Below are 23,150 nucleotides of genomic sequence, written 5' to 3' on the forward strand. Positions count from 1 at the left end.
AATATATGCTGATTCTTACCCAGAATATTGGGGGGAAATCCCCAGATCAAGAGAGTGATGGAGAGTATCTCAGATCAGTTCAGGTATTAGCAAGTAAGATGCTGCCTGTTACCCTGTGATATGAAATGAGAAGGCACGTTCAAATCTGGAGGAATATTTTGGCGCTTTTTCTAAGAACTAAAAACTCGAGAGAACCTGTCCTATTTGCAGCTGGCTTTGCACATTTCAGAGAAGCCAATTCTCTGCCAAATTTAACAGTCCCAAGGACAAATCTATTATCTGAACATTGGAGGGGAAACTTCAATTAAATTTGGCTACAAAGTTAATCTTCATTTTAACTGAACAAAAGAGCATCTCCCACAGGCATTTTTGTAAAAACTACAGCAGCTACTGAGAAACGCAAGATGCCACCTTCACTCATCTGTTTCTGTCTTTATTGGTGTTTTGGATTTTTTTGTCCCAATATATACACCAGTTGGGCACGTTATGTCCACTGAGTGGACATTTACACGTGGATGGATCTTTCCCTGCCTCCTCTGGGACTCTGCATGGTCACCCAGCTCCCCACTCCCCAGATGCCAGCCTCCCCCACACTCCTGGCTCTTTTTCTCAGCTATCAACATGCTTAGAGCTTTTCATCTTAGCATCTGCCTTCACCACACTTCCACCTCTGGCTACTGTTTTCTTTCCACCCCCTTCTCATCCTTAGCTCGCCAATGAGCGGTCTACACTTCCTGTCTTCCCTTCCTCCCCTACTTCTCATCCTTAGTTCGCCAATGAGTGGTCTACACTTCCTGTCTTCCCTTCCTCCCCTACTCCTTTTTCAACCATCTGCAATCTGACTTTTCTGTCACCACTAAAAATAGTCCCCCGAGAAGCCCCAGTGAATTTCCAAACAATAAATCTGGTGGACGTCTTTCAGTACTTTTCTTTCTGGTCTTTCAGCTGCAATGAAACACTATTGATGATTCCCTTCTTTCCACTTGACTCACGCCATCCCCCACGTTTTCTCCTCCTACTTCTTTAGACATCCCTTTTCTGTGTCCTTCATAGGCTGGTCTTTCTCCTCAAATGTTTACATTCCCCAGGGATGTTCTTGGGGACTTGAAATCAATCATGTTCTGATTTATCTTCTGGCACCACTAACACACACACATTCACACTCTTCTCAGATCCAACCAAACCACCTCTCATCAAAAAATCATACTTGTCCCTTAAGGTTCATTCACTCCACCGCACTTTCCCTGGTCACTCCTACAAGAAGTGACAGAGATTTCACTCTTGGTTGCTCTTCTGGTATTCTCTAGTTCTTGTGTACCTAACCAAATTCATCCTGGTTACTCACATACACATCCTTTCCCGAGAAGATTAGAGCTTGGACTTTGGAGTCAATCAAATCAGGATTTGAATCAGGACATTAACCCTAACTCCACCACCTTTGGTAAGGTTTTATTAAATCTCCCAGGTTCAGCATCTCCGACTAAAAATGAAGGGGGCCACGAGTGTACTGGTTAAGAGCAAGGATCCAGGAGATGGGTGGTCTACACTGAGTACCAGCCCCACCACTTACTAACTGTGTGACTTTTGACAAGTTTTTTCCTTGTATGTGAAGTGGGGTATAAGAGTACATATCTCATGATGTTAATGTGAAAAATTAGGTGAGTTGATGTTATTCAAGTATTAAGAACAGTGCCTGGCACTCAGTAGGCACTAGAGAAACATGAACTATTACCTATCTGCTAGGGTTAATGTGAAAATTAGTATGTCTGAAACATGACAGGTAAGCCAAACAATGGCAGTTATTCTTATAAAAATCTGTCTTATTCCTCTTTGTATAATTCATAGCCTGAAGTACAGTCACACTTGGAAGTTACTATAGAAAGTACTATCTATCTACCTACCTATCTATCTATAAGCTACTATCAAAAATAACTTAAATATATGTATAACTGAGTCACTTTGCCAGACAGAAGAAATGAACACAATATTGTAAATCAGCTATGCTCCAATAAAACTTAAAAACATACCCTGCAAAATATACATTGTTATAATTATTAGCATGATCTATGGAAATCAAGACTTGTGCTGGCTACTCAAAGACATAGAAAATAAACTTATGGTTACCAAAAGGGGAAGGGGGTGGGGAGGGATAATAGGAGTTTGGGATTAGCAGATACAAACTACTATATATATAAGAGATAAACAACAAGGACCTACTGTATAGCACAGGGAACTGTATTCAATACCTTATAATAACCTATAATGGAAAAGAATCTGAAAAAGAATAGGAAAAAAAAAGACCTGTGCTGGTTCAAACTGTACTCAAAACACTGTTTTTTGACCCAAAGGCCATTCAAAGGAAACTAAAGAAACACGTTGTGGTATATCCATTAAATGGAATTCTACTCAGCAATAAAGATGAATGAATTACTGATAAATAATGAATGGAAGCGCCTTAAATACATTATGGTGAATGAAACAAACTAGAGCTTCCGTTTATACAAAATTCTAGAAAATGGGAATTAATCTATATATAGATCAATAGTTACCTGAGGCCCTGGGTGGTGGCCTGGGCTGTCTGCACAGGGGCACAGGAAACTCCTGGGGATGACGGAAATGTTCTGTATCTGGACTGAGGTGATGCTGACACCAGCGTACGCATTTATCAAAATTCATCAAATCATAGATTTTAAAGCCCTGTAGCTTATTGTATTGTATACTTTAAGCATACTGATTAAAGTAAAAATTTTCACTGAATGTGTGGGAAGAAGAATCCCTAATCTGTCTGAAAGGCATTTCATTTTCTTGGACACCAAAGGGAGGAGGGGAGGCAATTCTGATAGTAACGACCTACTTTTAGCAGTGGGAACCACTGTCTCGTTCCCACTGTCCATCCTGAGCGTAAGCATGATAGTTTTTGCCTTTGAGAAGTTCACAATTTATTATGCTGACCACTGGGAATCTCAGAAAACCTTGGGAAGTGGGTATGCATGAAGCCACAGAGCTGATACTTATGGGGTAAGACATTGATCCCAATGTGCTGGCTGTAAATCTCTGGAATTAGAACATCCTGACTGACCAATCTGGTACATACGGGGCATTATTTAGATGGAAAGGAATGTGACACACACTCTACAAGGCTTTCCAGCCAAGTGCCTCTCAGGGTGTTACTGACAGGTCAGTAGCCAACACTAGAGAATGGAAACCACTCCACTCAGCACCACAGAGAAGCCTCTTCTCAGGTGGGATTTGGTGACACAGCGCCGTTATCTGAACCAACAGCTAGAAGCCGAGTGAAGGGGGATGCTGCCCTTGCTGCCATTTCTGAATTGGAATTTGGCTTGACTCGCGGCTAAGCATTTTCATTCCTGTAGAAGTTCCACAGCCCCTAAGTATCTTGAATTTTTGTTTTACACATGAGATAAAAAAGGCAATTTCATAGGCAGCATCGTCTTCATGATAACCATCATATAGTATTCATTACGTACCCAAAGTCATGCAGCCAATCAAAATTTCCCAGTTAAAACTGAAATGACCCAATTACTTTAAGAAAAAAAAGGTTTGGTATTCTGGTAAAAATAAAAGGAACACTCCAGGGGGTAAAGAGTTGGAAAAAAAATAGATGAAAATCTACTCACCTACTCTCTCTTTTGAAGTGTTATTAAAAGGCAACATTCTGGAATTAATGGTACAGCTTTGTGAATACTCACTGAACTGCACAATTTTAAAGGATGAATTTCATGGTATGTGAACACACCTCAATTAAAGAAAAGCAATACCTACACTTTAGGTCAATCAAAATATTTAAAGATTATAGTATCTAACCTCCACCAAACTTCCGTGATTACAACTTACGAATTGAGTAGAAACCCCTAAAGGCATCAGGAAGTACCATCATATGGAATGCTGAATTTTAAGAATCGTTTAAGTCGGAAATACTAGATACATACGTAAGTGACCATCAAAATTACCTAATAAAATGTCTTCTTATTGTTAGCATGACCTGTGGAATTTTAGCCAGTTAAAGTGACTACAGTGCTAAAGATTGCTGCTGCCTAAAACTGTATTAATGACTTTCAGGAAAGTCAAAATGCAAAATGCTGTGCGGAAATATAGTGATATTATATCATAGTGATTGTAGGAATGGGCCTTCAATGCTTATTATGTCATATTAATGAACTTACTTTTTAATGTGGACCGTTTTTTTTTAGTCTTTTTATTGAATTCGTTACAATATTGCTTCTGTTTTATTTTTTTTGGTTTTTTTGGCCACGAGGCATGTGGGATCTTAGCTCCCTGACCAGGCATCAAACCTGCACCCTCTGCATTGGAAGGCGAAGTCTTAACCACTGGACCACAAGAGAAGTCCCTGAATTTACTTTTATTGGTATTTTCTGTCACTTAAAAAATGATGATGTATTTTCAAATGATCTTATGTGTTAAAAATGATGTCTCTATACATAGAAAGAAGAAGCATATAATCAGAAAAGGCTAGACTGAAAATAACTTGAGGAATAATCTTCACCTGATTTGTACTCTCAAAAAGAAGAAACTTTGATAATCTTCTCATAGTCACTGGACATAAAAATTATGGCCTCACCCATGGATGAACTGAATTGGATACTATTAAGTTGAAGTAAAAACCCCTTTGGGGTTTTTTGTTTTTTTTTTTTGGTATTACTTCATGATACTTTCCATATGTTTTATTTGCTATAAGGTTCAGTGAAACTTTTACTCTCATGGTGCATTAAATTTCATTTCATGGCCGAAAAAGTTCCATTTAACAGTCACAAAAGAACAACTTTTCATCTGTATGAAACCAAGAACATTCATAACAAGGAAAACAAACTTCAAGTTGAACAGTACACAGAAAAAAGTGAGTTTGTGAGCTCATTGGAAAGATCACCTCATTCGGCGGCTAAATGCAACCTTTCAACAATTCTGTCTGGTTTTAGCTATTAATACTATTTTCTTTCTGGGTTAGGGTGAGTTTTCAGATTTCTGGTGAAAGTGTTACAAGATTAAGTAAGGGGTGCCAGGCTGAGCTGCTCTGCTAAGAAATAGCTATTTTTAAAGTTATTTTTTAATTTATAATTTGGAAAATAAGCTAGTACTTTGTCAAGTGTAACATAAATATTCCTTATCTGACCTGAACCGTTTCTGAGTCTCCTTTCAGGACAGCATTACTTTGATTCTATCACTATACTCAGTGGGCAGCTAAATCTAGAAATTATTTTCTAGATTTACTATTTTCTAGATTTACCTTACTAGGTCTGTTGAAGTAAGAGGAACCTCTATTTAAAGAGAAGTTTGGCTAAAAACCCTAGCTGGTTGTCCTTTTGGGAAGCTGACGTGAATCCACAGTGCAGAGAGATATTAAAGCTGCTGCTTCTGCTATTTACACATCCTTAGGTGACAGACGTGTAACAGTTGGGTGGTATAGGAAGACGTGCATACACAACTGTGCAAAAAACCCACCAATGTGCAAGTCTGAGTGTGATGAAATACTACCTTGAAATACCAACACTGAGGTTAGTGAATGGCTATCAGGCTCTAATAAGCATGACTAATTACAACAGTTTTCATGAAATTCACCATAGAAAGATTCAAATTTAATTAGAGGTAGTAATTCTGCCTTTCAATTAGTGCAGCAGGATTTCCTAATTCACAGATTCCTTAAATATTAAAAAAGTTCCTGATTAAAGAATCTGATAGTTTCTGGTATCTAGACATCAGCAGACTATTCAGGTACCTGCATAGATGAAACAAAAGACTACAGCAGAAAGTTCAATCTGTATATGGGCCAGAGGCAAAAAAAAAAAAAAAAAAGAGCTCTTTTATAACTACAAGTAGACTGTATCCCAACCATAGTCTCTTACCTCTCATCAGATCCGGTCTAAAATTCTAAGAGGAGGCTGGAGTGAGTGTGTATTTCACTTACGAAAGGCTTTGCTTACTTAGAGAGCCACAGTCAGATTCATTAAAACAACTAGAACCACTCACCGTACTTATTTTGTTGGTGGTGGATCACCTGTGTCTATTATAGCACAATGTCCAGCTTAAGTTTGGGGTTAACTGGAGAGCTGTCCTGATGCCAGCCCTGAGACTTCAGGTGGGGGAGGAGCTGAAAGCCTGAGACGCAGGGCCAAGAAACAAGTGTTCGTCAACAGGCAGTAGTACTTCGTGAACCTAGAACCACATTAGCTTGCGGTAATTAGCTAATTGCTCAGCCTTTCCATGTTTGTGCCAGCTGGCCGTGACCACTGTCCCTACAGGCTTGGTCTCAAGGCATGACACATTCCCTACAGGCTGGTGGTGTGGGTGCAACAGACATTGGCATCCTGGATTCTTTAAACTCGTGCACACCAAGAAACTATTTTGTGTTACTTCTAGTTCATTTTCAGTCTTATATTAAAACAGAAATTCCCTGACTTGTGTCTCCTATGTTAGCAAACCAGCTAGGTCATGTTATATGATTGTTAAGGCTCCATCCCAGCATCCCCCAGTTAGCATCTCTATGACTGAGTATCTGTCACCCCTCCCTCACCTATGCTCCAAGCTCAACACAGGGATAACATCTGAAAGCTCCTGCCTGTATCTCATCCATTAGCTATTTTGTGAGCAGGGGCTATCAAAGCTCAAGCAATCCCAATAATGAAATCTTCCCACTGTCACATCACCTTTCATCCGAAATATGTTTTTAAATGCGGCAACATTACAGGAAGGCAAGCTCTGCTCTCCTGCTCAGTCACAGGCTCTGCTAAAGGACAAGATGAAAGGTGTGTGTTCTTCTTTTGAGGTTATGCAGATCTCTTCCTCTCTCCACGTTTCAATTAAAGTAGAGAATACATTACTTGCTTTCTAAGTCTTAGGTGAGTTAGAATTTCTTCTTCTTCCTGCTGACCTTTTATGCTGTTAGGCTGTAGATCCAGATGAAAGCCCTGGTCCAGTACCCAGTTTAGCTTCACTGCAGCTCCTCGCAAGGACAATGGAAGCTTTAACCTAGGTGGATTCAGTGGGATATGACTTATTCACTCAGAGGTGTGGAGAGTTAATGCTTATATTGCATTTGCTATACACATGGGAGCTAAAACTGGGCTTGACTGTGAACATTTCATAGAAGAAAAAACAATGATGGATCACATTTAAGTGACTCTGCTGGAAGCAGAGGCTAGTAGCAGGGCTGTGATGCAAAACCAAGTTTTTTGTGTATTGGTCAAATTATAGGAAGGAGGGTGGACAAAACAGGCAGCCTGAGTAGTGTGGTTGAAAATTCTTGAAGGTACACTCTTCCAGTTATTACAAACGTAAGTTCTGAGAATGAACATATAGCATGGTGACAACAGCTAACAATACCATGCTGTATATTTGAAAGTTACTAAGATAGGAGATCTTAAAAGTTCTCATCACAAGAAAAAGAATTTGGGCTTCCCTGGTGGCGCAGTGGTTGAGAGTCCGCCTGCCGACGCAGGGGACACGGGTTCGTGCCCCGGTCCGGGAAGATCCCACATGCCGCGGAGCGGCTGGGCCCGTGAGCCATGGCCGCTGGGCCTGCGCGTCCGGAGCCTGTGCTCTGCAACGGGAGAGGCCACAACAGTGAGAGGCCCATGTACCACAAAAAAAAAAAAAAAAAAAAATTTGTAACCATGTGAGGTGATGGATGTTAATTAAACTTATTGCGGTGATCATTTCACAATACATCAAATCATTATGTTGTATACCTGAAACTAATACAATATTACACATCAGTTATAGCTCAATAAAACAGGAAAAAAGGAAAAATCAGTTTGATTTGACGACTAACTTTAAGAAAATTAGATATTTCTCTCAATAAATTTAAACATATGAATGAGAAAAAAGAAAGTTCTGAAGTTGCTTTACTTAGTTGAATAATCCAGCTTTTCACATTTGGGCCATTGACTTCCCAGCACGACCTGGCACAATGTTCCTACTTGTCTCCGAGACACCCTGATCATCAAGGGCCTGTGAAATGTCCTCTTGGAAAGCCTTGGAAAACCATTCTATGTGGACTTGCCTCAAATCCCTGGTTTCATTTCCTAGGTCCTCATCTGACGTTTTCAATAAATTTAAACATATGAATGAGAAAACAGAAAGTTCTGAAGTTGCTTTACTTAGTTGAATAATCCAGCTTTTCACATTTGGGCCATTGACTTCCCAGCACGACCTGGCACAATGTTCCTACTTGTCTCCGAGACACCCTGATCATCAAGGGCCTGTGAAATGTCCTCTTGGAAAGCCTTGGAAAACCATTCTATGTGGACTTGCCTCAAATCCCTGGTTTCATTTCCTAGGTCCTCACAACTTACACCCGCGTAAGTATTTTGCGGGAGACAACAGTGAGCCAGTGGGGCTGCTGCCTTCTCTTGTAGACTTTTGTTTGCCTCTGTCACCTCCCAGAGCATAAATCCCTAAAGGATCCAGACCAGGTCTGCTTAAACCAGCTTTGGCTCTACCTTTCTCATTGCCAGGGCAGAGATCAGAACAACCATCTGACAATAACAGGGCATGGCAACAGCAGGCATCCAACCAGCCTGTTCAAGCTTCCACTCCTTCTGGATGAACACAAAGAGAGGAAGCCCCAGGCTGGCCACCAGAGAAACATACCAGAAGATGAGGTTATTGATACCAATTCCTCGATGACAATGAGGACGATGATAGCGGTGAAAACTGAGTACCTAGAACGTGCTAAGAATTGCGTCACAGCTCCACACATTACCTCGAATTCTCTCACCCACCCCATGAGCTAGGCTCTTGCAAATGAGAAACAAGGGAGACTGACTAGCTGGCCCAAGGCCCCATGACACTAAAGAGGCAGCATCAGGATTCAGATCCAGATCAAGCTGAATGAAAAGTTGTTTTCTCTCTTCTTTTCCATTAAATCTGCAAAGTCAAGATTATGCGAGCTCTTGAATTTCGAAAAGCTGGAGAGCCTTGTTTTTTGGAAGAGAGTTTATTGAGAAGGTAATTGCCTGTGACTCCATTGACAGATGCTATATAACCGGAGAGACTCAGAGATAATGAGAGCGTATATTCTGAGGCTGAGTCCGACCACTAAGAGTCAGCCTGACTCTCCTCTTCACACACCGCTCCGGTGAAGTGGGAGCAGGTGACCGTATCAATGAATAATGAGGTATCCTTAGATGCCCCAAGACAGAAGGCTGAGAATTAACGTCCCTTGTACTCTGCAGATTGTAGGGCATTCATCTGCCGAGGGGTACAAAGGACAGAACAAAATCCATTATTATCCGTTTAGAGGTTGGCAAGACGACCCTCAGAAACACACAGGATCCTACATTCCTTTTGAGCTACTATATTATTATTTTTTTTATACTTTTTTTTTTTTTTTTGGCTGCATTGGGTCTTTGTTGCTGCGTGCAGGCTTTCTCTAGTTGCGGCGAGCAGGGGCTACTCTGTTGCAATGCGCAGCCTTCTCATTGTGGTGGCTTCTCTTGTTCTGGAGCACAGGATCTAGGCATGCAGGCTTCAGTAGTTGCGGCATGTGAGCTCAGTAATTGTGGCTCACGGGCTTAGTTGCTCTGCGGCATGTGGGATCTTCCTGGACCAGGGCTTGAACCCGTGTCGCCTGCATTAGCAGGCAATGGATTCTTAACCACTGCGCCACCAGGGAAGTCCCTATTAATATTTTTTTCATCCATTCATTCATCTATCTATTCATTCATTCATATACTCAAAAAACACTGTCTACTGTATATAAAGGAGATTTTCTAGACACAGGGACGTGTGTGTGTGTGTGTGTGTGTGTGTAGATAAGACACAGTTAATGCCTGTAGGAACTTAAAGACTAATAACGTGCTTCTTTAACTTACAAAAAGTCTGTATCCTCCACCCCTAAAATATAAATTTTATACCATAAAAATATACATTTTATACCAAGGTCTGATATATATACACACAACTGAAAGTTCCATAAAACAACATCTACCCTTAAAATCTATAATGTTCTCTGATATTTTCTATTCTAGTCTACTCTAATACTCTTATTTAATGAAGGCAGTTTGCTTGAGATAATGATATGGCGGTACAGATAAAATAGAGATTTACAAGTGTGTATATCCACAACTGCATAATTGTGTGGGTCAGCAGGGAAGAAATCAAGTAAACCTTTCAAAGGTGTTTGAGTTGGGCCTTGAAAGATAGGCAGGAGGGAGAGATGAGGGGCATCCAGGAAGAGGGGACAGTATGCTGTACACACGTTGGCCGGCAAGCACAGAATTGAAACATGGCTCATAAAGATCCATGGAGGAAGAAAGGTAGGCTGGAGTTAAATCAAGGAGCAGAAGGGTGTGATATGAAGGATCTGAATAAGAGAATGAAAGGGACAGGTTGTATTTAGGGGAAACTCATCAGGCAGGATCAGAAGAGGAAGACTTGGTGACAATCCCCTCACTCTCCCATTTATTCACCTTGGGGACACCCCACCTCATCATGGGAACGTCTGCTTGCAACAGGAACCTCACAGTGCAAAGACCCACCTGCCCTTATCTGCACGAATGGCAAACCAAGAACTGTGCAGAGGGCTTTGGCCGGATAATGGACAAACATAATGCAAAAACTCACATGCTACAGACACTTGGAAATGTTGAATGGAGTGTAAGATTTTTTTTTTAAAGGCAGAAATGAGTTCACAAGAAAGGAAAAGGGAAATGGAAGGCAGAAAGATATGAGGTGAGGTAGTGGCTACACAGGGAGAGGACTACTGGTCTCGTTATGCTGGAGGCTTTATGTTGTTGTCCACTTGGGGACACGCAACAAAGCTGTGAGCCTTGAGAGGTGGGACACTGGAAATAAGACACCTATATAAACCCTGGTCCTAAACAATGAAACAGTGGACTAGGGACAAATCTATGCACCGGCACAGGCAGATGAAAAGATATTCCAATGACCCCTGCCTGGGTTCTAGGTAAAAACAACCACCACAAAATCCTCCCCAAGAATGTGAAACCACAGTCTCAAGTCTCACAAGAGTTTGGAGCTTACATTTATATCACCTGCTAGGTGCAGAAACTTGCAAACCAAGAAATTAACATAATATTTGGCCCAGATGGTGAAGACTCTGGGGCTAACCTAAAAGAGGACACACACAGAAATGTATGTTTAAGGTGATCAAAGACAGAAAAAAGAAATGCTGAACGTTAGGAAAAAACCCCTAAAAAAACCTAAAAAAATAAAACCCACCTAAATAGATTTTAAAACAGTACTTCTAGAAATGAAAAATTCTATCACCAAAATTATAATTCTCACTGGGCACATTAAACAACAGATTAGACAAAGCCCAAGATAAGATTAATAAATTGAAAGTAGACCTGAGAAAATTACTCAGAATGCAGTAGCCAGAGACAGAGAGGTAGAAATAATTAAAGAAGGGTAAAAAGATATGTAATGTATCATGAGAAGGTCCAATGTACATCTAATATGAATGCCAGAAAAAGAGAAGAGGAAAAGTGGAGAAATGGCAATATTCTAATAATTAATGGCTAAGAATTTTCCAGAACTGATGAAAGATATGAACCCTCAATTCAAGAAACATGCATCTCAAACAAGAAAGTAAAAATAAATCCAGGGTCTTCCCTGGTGGTGCAGTGGTTAAGAATCCGCCTGCCAATGCAGGGGACACGGGTTCGAGCCCTGGTCCGGGAAGATCTCACATGCCACGGAGCAACTAAGCCCGTGTGCCACAACGACTGAGCCTGTGCGCCTAGAGCCTGTGCTCTGCAACAAGAGAAACCACTGCAATGAGAAGACCGCTCATTGCAACGAAGGGTAGCCCCCGCTCGCCTCAACTAGAGAAAAGCCTGTGTGCAGCCAAAAATAAAATTTAAAAAATATATATATAAAAAATAAATAAACCCACAACTAAGCACACAATGTAGTGAAACTGCAGAACACTATACACAAAGCAAAAAACCATAAAAGCAAACAGAGAAAAAAGTAAATAATCCACAAATAGCAAATCAACCAGACTCTTCAACAGCAATGCTTGAGGCAACATGGTGAAATATATTGTCAAAAGTCTAGAAGGAGAATAAATGTCAAACTAGAATTCTATTCCTAGCTGAACTATCACTGATAAAATTGAGGGGAAAATATGGGCATCCAAGATAAACAAGACTGAGTGATTTCCCACCCACTGACTGTTACTTAAAGAACTACAAGAAGATATACTTTGGGAAAAAGAAAATTTAAACCAGAAGAAAGGAGTAGGAGGCAAGAGGGAAAGCATCTGTTACATTGTTTTCTGTACTTTTTCTGTTTTGAAATAAAAATATAAAAAAGATACAGATGACCCAATTTACCTTGTTTAAAACACTTCACTTGGGAAAGGTGAAATAACGGTACCAGCCAAGAGCAAATGCTATCAAATGACCCCATGAAGCAACAAAAATAGAATAAAATTATTGACTTATCCATAAATATTAATGAATATGATCTGAGCATCTTTTGGATACAAAGAACAATACTGCTGAACCAGTGAAAGATGTTTAACAAGAAAAATATCTAATATTTTATTTTGGTAGAACATTTTTGTTCCTGTCCTTTCTTCCCCATTTAAGTTACGTATTTGGATACTGGTAATTCGTAAATAGAACTTTCATTTAATATTGTATATAATTGATCCCACACAGTCTAACTGATGTGGAATTCTGAAGGACTCATTTTTAAATAAAACTGAAAAATACAGATTCCTGAGTAGCCCCATAGATAATAAATCTATACTACAAAATTTTTAAAAATTACCTTTGCTATTCCATACAGGTTTTAATTATATTAGAGATAACAGAATACAACTTTGTGATATGATACAAGCCCACATAAATCGAGGTTTTTAAAAGATTCAACATCTTTCTAAATAAAGCCAACCTCAGCAAAAGAAATAGTAGGGCACATTTATTTGGAGTTCCCTTTAAATGTACTACACATGCACCAAAAATAACACCTCTTCTCGCTATGGCTACAGAACAAATGCCAAGTGCACATTTACATTAGAATCAGGTAACAAGCCACAGAATCTACTCACATTTATTGTCCCATAAGTAAGCAAATACAAGGGCAAAAATTACTAAGCGCTTCTCAGCAGACAAGAAATGGAAATGGCACAGAAGCTCTGCCAAAAAATACAAGGGGAGTAAATAGTCTCTTTTTATAAAAAGCAACGATACTGAAAATTGATTGAATACATTTCTTCAGCTAAAAACACAATGTCCATCTACTTGGCCATCAGCATCTAACAAACTCTCTCACCCTGGGCACACAATGAAAATTTGCTGATGAAGAGGACTTGCACTTTTCCTTTTCCATTTTTCTTGTTTGGGGACTTTTGTCTCATAGAAAGGAATAAAAATGGCTACCTCTAATTAAAAGAAAGCTGTGGTACATGTTACTTTTTCAGACATGATGTTTACTCCAGGAAGAGAAATGTCATGCAAACACGTGCCAAACCGAGTAAAATAAAGATGAAAAAGTTAAACCTAAACTATTTTACTTCATAAATTCTTAAGTAACAGTATCTAAACGATTATTTTGGAAACAGGGATGGCTCAGGATCTAGCCTTCTCAGCACCTCTTTCAACTACTGTACAACTTCCCAGTTTCTTGGGAAAATCCACCATAATACACAATTTCAGAGAGCCCTGGCCTGCTACTTTGGCACTGTTCCACTGTCAAGGAGTGAAACGATTCTTTTTTGTGCCTTCCCACTCTCTCCTCCTTAACTCCCCCCATGATCTCTGGAACCCAGGTGGCTCCCGACCCGCACTGGCAGGGGGAGGGGGCCTGGGCTGCCTCGGCACCTCTCAAGGAGCTCAGAGGGTCCCAGGGATCGGGACTGTTTGGAGCAATGGGAATTTGGGCACGTGAGTTTTGGACTCAGGTTATGGGGAGCCCTGTATTGGCTTGTTTAAAAAAGTGAAAGAAGGTATCTTTCCATGAAAATGACTGGCAGTAGAGTGTAGAATGGTTCCGAGGTGGGCTCTGAAGAGAACGAGCTTGAATTCAAATCAATGCTGTGTGACCTTGGGCAATTACTCTCCCCTCTCTGTGCCAGCTTTTCCCATCTATAAACAGGGATATAAATACTACCTACCTAAGGTCATCGTGAAGATTAAAGGACATAAGTTAAGCACAGTGCTTGGCACGTAGTAAATGCTCCAGAAGTATTAGCTATTATTAGTAGCAAGAGTACTAAAAACACAAAAAAATGGGTGAATGGGGAAAAGGTACAGTACTAAGGTTTCATTTATTATAAATGATTTAAACTGTAAAACCAAGAAAACATTTTCCTTAATAGGAAGTTAGTATTCACTGATCTAATAAAAACGTTAAAATGCAAAGTTTGTAACTTTCGGGCAACCATACACTTAAATATTCTTGAATTTTGATTCCCAAACCTTAAATTGTGATTCTTATAAAGGTTATTTTTAACAGATGATGTTGAATATCCCCCGTTACGTATTTTTTTGGGACTTGGGCAGTGGGCTTAATATTACATTCAATTATTTTAAGCTATGATGCCTTAAAGCAGCAGTCCCCAACCTTTTTGGCACCAGGGACTCGTTTCATAGAAGACAGTTTTTCCACAGAAATGGGGGGCAGGGGATGGTTCAGGCGGTAATGCGAGCAATGGGGAGGGAGCCACAGAGGAAGCTTCACTGGCTCACCCGCTGCTCACCCCCTGCTGTGCGGCCTGGTTCCTAACAAGACAGCTCTGCAGCCCCGGGGGTTGGGGACCCCTGCCTTAAAGCCAACCCCAGACCTCTTCTCCTGTCCCAGTCTCCTCACAGGAGGTACAAAGCCAAGCTTCATACAAAGAGCTGCGTCACTCTGAATTCCTTTCCTTTCTCTTATTGTGTGTGGCCTACCAAGGTCAGAAAACAAGTAATCTGAATCTTCCATTTGGACTTTCTTCCTTTCTGACTGTCCTTTGGAGATTTAGCACACTGTCCTTAGAGCCCTTGTTGAAGTAATGAACATAAGACTGAAGCCACAAGCCTTATTTTGCAGCAGAATCATTTGCAAAGAAAGATACTGACTACTGACGTTGAAGGGCATTATCTACCTAAGAATGGACCTAAAGGTAACTGAGTCAAGAATTTCCGGTCTTCCAATTTTCAGATAACAGAGTGGTATTTCTGAATGACTCACCAAAACATTTCCTCGGATAAGATGTCACTGAGACCATATGTTCTCAGACTGGGAGCTCAGGCCAGCCCTTGAAGAATGACGATATTTTTTTTTTTCTTTTACTTTAAAAATAGGACAAAAGATTTTGACTAAAGTATATGACACAGCAGAGGCTATGAACACAATTTTTCTATGATTAATAACGTTAAATTAGGCTGATTTGTCCTAAATGCAGTGGTGAAGCGTGCTGAACTATACTGGCTAAGGATTGTTTTGAAGTCCTGCATCCACAATTTTTGTCTTAAATCAGCAAATTGAACTATTATCTTTTAAAAATTACCTATGGTATCAAACATTTGGAAACTAGGGGGAGAGCCATCCATCCTTTCTTAGAGCTGTAAAATCTATATTCAGTGTCAAGATGAATTTAAAAAGATGCAAGTCTCCTGTGTATACTCACCAGGGGTTCTGCCATAATGATTCGAATCTTGCGCTCAGCCTGAGTGGTGAAGTTGACAAATAAACTCTTGAGGACATATTCTCCAGGTTTGCTGTCTGGGTCCACACTGATGGGTAACATGGTTGGTGGCCCTTTCTCCTTCTGTGTGCCAGATACGGGTGGAACTGGAGGCTTGATATAACCGTTGCCAACTGGAGAAGCTGAAAAAACAGAATGGATATTCTTACTGGCTGAAAATAACATCATCAATATTCAGATTGGCTATGTTAAACCATAAATATAAGGATATGAATCACATGAAGAATGCTGTAGTCAATATCATGACCTGGCCTTACGGTGTTAGGATTTAACTATTTTGATTAAATAAGTGTGTGTTATGCCATATTTATCTTGAAATACTTCTGGTTACCACATTGCTTTAGGTAAATCGTGTTGCCAAGACATAATACAGCTGAGAAATCCTAAAACATTTAGGATGTTTTTAGCTTCTTTATTACGTTCCAGGGAAACAGACTAAGAAAATGCACAGGGGAAAACAAGTGATTCCTTGTCCTGGTTTTCCTGATAACCAGGGGCATTCTGTCTTCTGTGATTCATTCTAATAATGGAAAAGACTCTGGTGTCGTCCCTTCCAGAAGTTTCCAAGAACAATTTTCAGAAGCCCAGCTGGCTCTTGCTCCTGAAAGGGATGCCCCTCTTGAAAGATAAAAGGCTCAAGCAGTGCCATCTATACCATCCAAGATGTGGGTTCTTTTCCCTCTCACCATCCTTCGGTTCAAGTCGGGATGCCCCTCCCCACCCTTTATAAAATGTGCAGATTCCCTACTTGGATTAGATCCTGAACAGAGGCCATTATCAGAATCTCCAGTCAGTGGCCTCCTTTCAGGATGCAGCAGACGGACCACTGCTTTGACAGTTACAGAAAAAGATTTTTTTATTCATAAATGAAAATTTCACGTCTCCCTACTTTTGGCTACCCTTTGACATGTTGAATTCTAACAAGGACTAGCCCCTTCCACCTAAGTACCTGTAAGATGGTCAGTTAACAATATTCAATGAAAGAAATATGAGAGTAGGTGAGCTCAGGTGACAGGCATTAGGTATGCTGAGGAGAGGACGATGATAAAGTAGACTTTTAGAAGGAAAACTAGATAGTGTGCGTGACTGGATACAGAGATTAAGGAGAGGAGTGAAGAAAAACAAAAGCAGATTTCCAGGTTGGACATTGGTTTGGCTGTCAAGAGAATGGGGGTATGTCATCGATAATAAAGGAGGGAAAAAGTTCTCCATGAAAGCTGAACACTCTTTTCTCAAAACTACAAATAAATTCAAGCCTTCTCTTAAACTTCTTTCCATCTCAAGCTAAATTCTGAGGAAGCCAAGCAAAAATTTTATTAATTGTATTAATTTTATGGAATTACCAGCGTGTCCTCACGTCATGTAGATTCTCTGTCATCTTTCTTACTCTTTCCTAACATCCCCTCCTCTCTACTTCATTTAACCTGCCATACAGCTGGGGACTCCCTTACATCTGGAGGGTCTTCCCATATCTCAACTACCACTAAACTTTAAGAATATGGCCTCTCAAGTTATAAAAATAAAATAAAATCGGTTGTATACGATTCCGTTTTCTCATTTCTCCATTCTCACTAGCTCCATCCTAGTCTAGGCCTTTGGAAACCTATGGCTAGATTACTACAGCAGCCCCACTGTTGGCTTAATTTCACTCGTTTCACATACCAAACGAGTCTTCCTTCAGCTTAATTCGAACACATCTCTGCTCAAAATGTTAACGGCTCTCAATTCTCCTCATCCTGCTTCAAACACATGGCCTGCTTCTGAATGTACCCAAGTCGTGCTGATGGCCCCGCTGACCCAGGTGTGGACCGTTCTCACCTGCGCCTTCCTGCTGTCCCTCCGCTGCTGCTCTCCGCTCTTCTCTGCTCGTCTAATCCTCCTGGCCTTTCAGAACCACTCTCACCCTCATCTCCATGAAAGCTACTCCACCAGGCCCACCCTCACTGGTCAGTCTGTTTGACAAGGTTTAAACGTTTAACTCTCGCGCTTTGGCCTTGTACATCCTGCATGACCTAAGGAAGGCTCCAGAGATGGCTGACAAGTGAAATCGTTATCCATTAGCCACACAGTTCTGCTGAGGGTTGGCTCTGTAACTGAACCATATACTTTTCTGTGTCCCCGCACAAGACTGTAACCTCCCAGATCTAATACAGAGTTCTTCGCACAGGTAATACTTAATAAATCCCTTTAAATCAATAAATGACATCTAACTTTATTTCTGTATGCCTTGACGTGATTCGTAAGGAGGGAAGACTATGAGAAGCATCAGTGGTCACAGTTGGAAAGGAGCAGGGTGAAACATTTGCAGTGAAGAGTCATTAGTGAGTGGCTTACTGAAAGGCACTATTAATTCTAAAGGGCATATTCAAAATCAGGTGATGCAAATGAAGTCCATTCCTCTGCCTTACCTCCCACCCTAAGTGCAAGAACCTGGTGGAAGTAGGAAGCCTCCCAGGTCCAACCTAAGAAGGACGTGCGATCTCCACGAGATATCATTCTAATGTATCAAGGGCACTGTGCCGTAGGACTGAGACTGAAACAGAAACCGAAGAAGTCTAAGTGGAGGACTTTTTATTCCCTTTAGTTTTCCACAGGACTTAATCCATTTCTAGAAGACAGCAATAATCAGGTTGATGGGATACAACTGCAAGACCAGATCCATGATCATAAGGCTCTGGGGCTTAAAAGTCCTAACCATAGTGAGAGAATGTTCCTACTGCAGAGCTGCATTTTCAACCAGAAGAGCTGAAATGCAGATATCAGAATGTCTCCCAGACAACCCTTCCATCTAAAAGGCCAAAGGACCAATTCACCGCTATCATAAAAAAATGGTATCTGCCAACACTTCAAAGCCCAGACATCCTCATGAGGACAAAAGTCTGTGTGCACAGCCTTAGCGAGCTGGAACTATACAAGTCCAGCGGAGCCCCGTGTCAGAGCTGAAAGCGACTCAGGGAGAGGGTGCCCATCATTCTGGCTGCAAACAGACCAGCTGGGCAGATGGAGATGCCCTGAGAGTTAATGGGTAAGTGTCCTTGAACCAGACCCACTCCCAAGTTTTAGAAACCCCTCTTCATTCCCACCATAATTCATAACAAATTCTAGCTTTTTGTTAGGATAATTTTCATGGCACCTTTCAGTGACTCAAATTATGTATTGTTACCAAATATAGTTGAGAAGCAGAAAATACATGTTCCTGGTACTCGAAATTTAGTCATAGCTCACACTAAACATTAGATCACTACCATTGGAAAAAAATCGTTATCTCCTCCCTCAGCACTTGCTTGCCCTTAATCTACACATAATTAAGATCAACTGTCTAGTTTCTAAGTTCATCATAGTCTGGAAACAGAAAATTATAAGGGAAAGGTACAACATCTGTGGGTAGATGCAGTAACAGCAGAAGAAGAAAAGGCACAACTCCCAAAAGCCACCAGAACTTAAAAATGCAGTTGCCTGAAGCCATTTAGTACAGGGCCACAGAACATGACACTGGGGGCAAGGATATCTCCATTCTGCAGGCTATCATGATTAGCGTTCACGATGATAACCCTGAGTCCCGTGGAAAGGTTAGAATAAGTTCAACATCTAGTCCTGCGTTTGAGAAGGTGAGGAAAAAGAACGATATAAATTTGCAAAAGGTTTCCATTTCAAAAGGAAAACACTAAAAAAGTTTTGGTATATGAAGGGGTAAACTTTGCTCTCAAAAATTAAATCTATTTCTTGCTAGGTCTGATTTTTAACTAAAACTTCTTTTTCATCGAAACATATAAACCAACCACCAGCTCAGTAACTGCCACACTAAGACCCCATTTTCCAGCTCTGCAAATGCAGGCGGTTACAGTCTGGCCTCTGTCTCCTCTGCTTCCGCATTTGTGGATTCAACCAACCCTGGATGGAAAATGATTAAAAAAAAAAAAAAAAAATTCCAGAAAGTTCCAAAAAGCAAGACTTGAATTTGCCACGAGCTGGCGACTATTTACACAGTATTTACATTGATTGTACTTACAACTACTTACATAGCATTTACATCATATTAGGTATTATAAGTAATCTAGAGATGAACCAAAATATACGGGAGGATGTGCATGGGTTATATGTAAATACTACACCATTTTATATAAGGGACTTGAGCATCCATGGATTTTGGAATCTGCAGGGCTCCTGGAAGCAATCCCCCGTGGGCACTGAGGGACAACCCTACAGTTTGAGTCTATTCCTCTCCACTGCTTTCCCTGCTTTCTATCCAGCCGAGCAAGCAAGCCAGTCTACACTTTAGGGTCCGGTCACTACCCTCTCCTCCACTGGCTGGGTCTAGGCCCTGCCCTCCACTGGGCCCTGCCACAGTCCACCCAGCTGCTCTGGATGGTCAGCATCCTCTTAACATGGGACCTCTGGAAATACGGATCCCTTAGGATAAAAGGATCCTGACAGGTCATTATCTCCTCTTCCCACCTAAAGACAAGTGGAAGGGACAATTTAACTTGGAGTAAACACTTTTCTCATTTAAATTTCCTGTATGTGATGGATTTTTAAGCTTCAACTCCATCTGCCTTTATCCGCTCTCCTTTTCTTCTTCATCTCATCTTCCTATTTTCACACAACAGCTCAATGTCCCTAGAAAGTCACTGAAACCAGTGTTCCTAGGGGCGGGTGGGGAGCTGAGGTGGGGTTGAAGAAAGAGCATCACTTTCAGATATTAATCAGGCCTCTAACTATTGAATCTTTGGAAATTTGCTTTGCTTATATTTTCCCATTTACATTTTAATCTCGGATGAAACATGTTCTAATTCTTCCTCGGTCTTAAATGGGTTTTGTTGATGCTATCTTATTACTTTCATTCTAAATTCTGTTTCAGTTGGTTCTGCTGGATGGTTTCAGGAGGTGTTTTCCCCCTTTTACTGGGTGTCTACTTCTTCTATCCAGCAGGCTCCATTCCTTAATCTGTTAGAAGTCTGTTTTAGGCTTTTGCGGCCCATTCGTTACCTCTTTATTAGATCTATTTCTGACCGCAAGTGATGATCTTTTGAGGGTGACTCTTTTTCCCCCTAATTTCATCAACTAATATCTTAATTTTTAGCCTGACTGCTCTTAGCTGGCTGCGGTCTTCAGCACAATCTCCCTGAGTTACCCACACTTCCACGAATTCCTAACCTCCTAACTGCAACACCAGCACAAACAGCCCCAAAACTCATGGTGCAGCTACATTTTTATTGCCACACTTAGGAAAGGAGAGGCTGTAACGAGTTTCCTTGTGTAAGTGCCCCAGAGGCTAGAAGTGGCGATCTATGTTACAGGAGAGAAAACTTTTTCTCAGTTAGGTTTTCAGACACGTTAACACCATCGCTCATTATAGCCTACCATCCATTCATTCTTTCACCCATTCACTTCAACCAATATTTAATGAATGAGGGCTGAGGCTTCAGGCTCTGTTCTAGGCACTGGGAAGACAGCAGTGAACAGATGGGTCCTGCCCTCATGGAGTTTACAGTTTACTGAGGCAGGGTCATATAATCAGCAATTTCATGTGTGTGTATACACACACACACACACACACACACACACACACACAATGTGTTAGATTGCAATACGTTCTAAAAGACAAAGGGAAAATTAAATTGAGTGAGCAAATAGAGGAACCTGCTCTTGTCTATCCGCCCAAAGGTGCTTAGATGTTACAGTCTACAACTGTGTGGAGAGGGATGAAAGACACGTGCATTCTTGGTGTCCAGAAAACCCAGAGCACCTGGCTCAGGCAGGGTCTGCTTTTCTGATCCATCCCTACGGCCTGCCTGTATCTGTGTCAGTTGGATTGGAAATGAGAATTTTAACCAGCCTGTGAAGGGCATGAATCAAAATGCTGACCAGACACACGGCTTCTTCACCTCCTTCACAAAGTACAGGACTCAGAAAGGGGGACATCTCTGCCAGCTCTTCAGCAGCTTACAAAGACAGACAAGCAACGAGCCAGCTTTTCAAAACACTCAGTGCTTTTTCTGATGTTTCCATTACTGGAACCACACCGTGAGCATTTGAAAAAGAAAATGGTTTACTTTTTTTTTTTTTTTAAGTGTCCTGAGATAGTATGTAGTAACTGTTCAAAGTAGGTACTCCTCCTAGAAATGAAGGTCTATTTAAACAACTTTACTTTCTAGAGATCTAAGTAACCTTATCTTTCAAAATAGGAGTAAACTGATTAGATTTCTTTGTTCACAGTTGGATATACGTTATTCTTTCTGCCAGCTCTCGGTGCCTCGCTCATTTTAGAGGTTTGGAGAGCAAACCCCTTTTGTAACCAAGAACTGGGTCCTTCTTTAGGGCCATACGTCCCCCCCTCAATCCCTCCTTTCCTGTAATAGACTTATTTTGTTTACTGGAATTACAGGAACATTGCATAAAACATAAACCAAGGATGACGCAGCTACTGTGAGAAAGTGTCACACTGTGTATAGACCAATAATAAATTGTCCACTAATGCATTTATGAGAGTGCTTAAGAAATGGCATTTTAAAGGGACTGCAAGTACTCAAAATGACCAGAAACCCTGAAGGTCATGGAAAGTAAATTAGGACGAAAAGAAAAAAACCCTCCAACTATGATCAGATGATTTATTTTCCTCTGAAGAGTATTATTAAGAAGTGGAGGGCTTCCCTGGTGGCACAGTGGTTAAGAATCCACTTGCCAATGCAGGGAACATGGGTTCGAGCCCTGGGCTGGGAAGATCTCACATGCCACGGAGCAACTAAGCCCGTGCGCCACAACTACTGAGCCTCGCTCTAGAGCCCACGAGTCACAACTGCTGAGCCCGTGTGCCACAACTACTGAAGCCCGTGTGCCTAGACCCTGTGTTCTGCAACAAGAGAAGCCACTGCAATGAGAAGCCCACGCGCCACAACAAAGAGTAGCCCCCCACTTGCCGCAACTAGAGAAAGCCCGCACACAGCAACGAAGACCCAATGCAGCCAAAAATAAATAAATAAAAAGGAGAAGTGAAAGATATTGGGATAAGAAGAAACAATTAGCTTGAGCAACAGAAAAATATTTAAGGGATAGAAGATTCCTAAATAATAGTATATATTTCAAAGTAGGTCAATAAAAGACTACTAGGCAAAAATACTCAGAAATTTTTGCCTTGGAAGAGAAATATATTCAATGACATGTTAAGTTCTGCTTAATTAATTTCCATAAAGTTCTAATAATGTGAAATGTTTGTTGATTAAATATATTCCTGCTTTCTCTTACACTATTTAGCTCTCAATTCTATAGTTCTCAAATTGTGTTCCTTCAAGTTTCAGGGTTCACAAGATATCTCTAGGACAATTAATATCTTTAATCCTCAAAAATAATCCTAGAAGGTCAAACAATCTCCCTTTTACAGATAAGACCATGTAGGTTCAAAGAGGTTACATGATTTGCCCAAGGTCACAGAGTGGTTGACTCAGGATCTGAACCC

At 40.8% G+C, this 23,150-nt stretch overlaps 1 protein-coding gene across 4 annotated transcripts in view; it reads right to left on the reverse strand.

Moving 5' to 3' along the window:
* FRY (FRY microtubule binding protein) overlaps positions 1-23,150 on the reverse strand; it is a 323,296-nt gene that overhangs the window by 187,128 nt on the left and 113,018 nt on the right. For all 4 annotated transcript variants that reach the window (XM_024755579.1, XM_024755578.1, XM_024755577.1 and 1 more), the window contains one exon: positions 15,620-15,819. In XM_024755579.1, the coding sequence (XP_024611347.1) occupies positions 15,620-15,739 (120 nt within the window). In that variant the 5' untranslated portion in view covers positions 15,740-15,819. The remainder of the gene's footprint in view (positions 1-15,619; positions 15,820-23,150) is intronic.

Source organism: Neophocaena asiaeorientalis, unplaced genomic scaffold (genome assembly GCF_003031525.2).
Source record: "Neophocaena asiaeorientalis asiaeorientalis breed wild unplaced genomic scaffold, Neophocaena_asiaeorientalis_V1.1 scaffold59, whole genome shotgun sequence".
Lineage (NCBI taxonomy): Eukaryota > Metazoa > Chordata > Mammalia > Artiodactyla > Phocoenidae > Neophocaena > Neophocaena asiaeorientalis.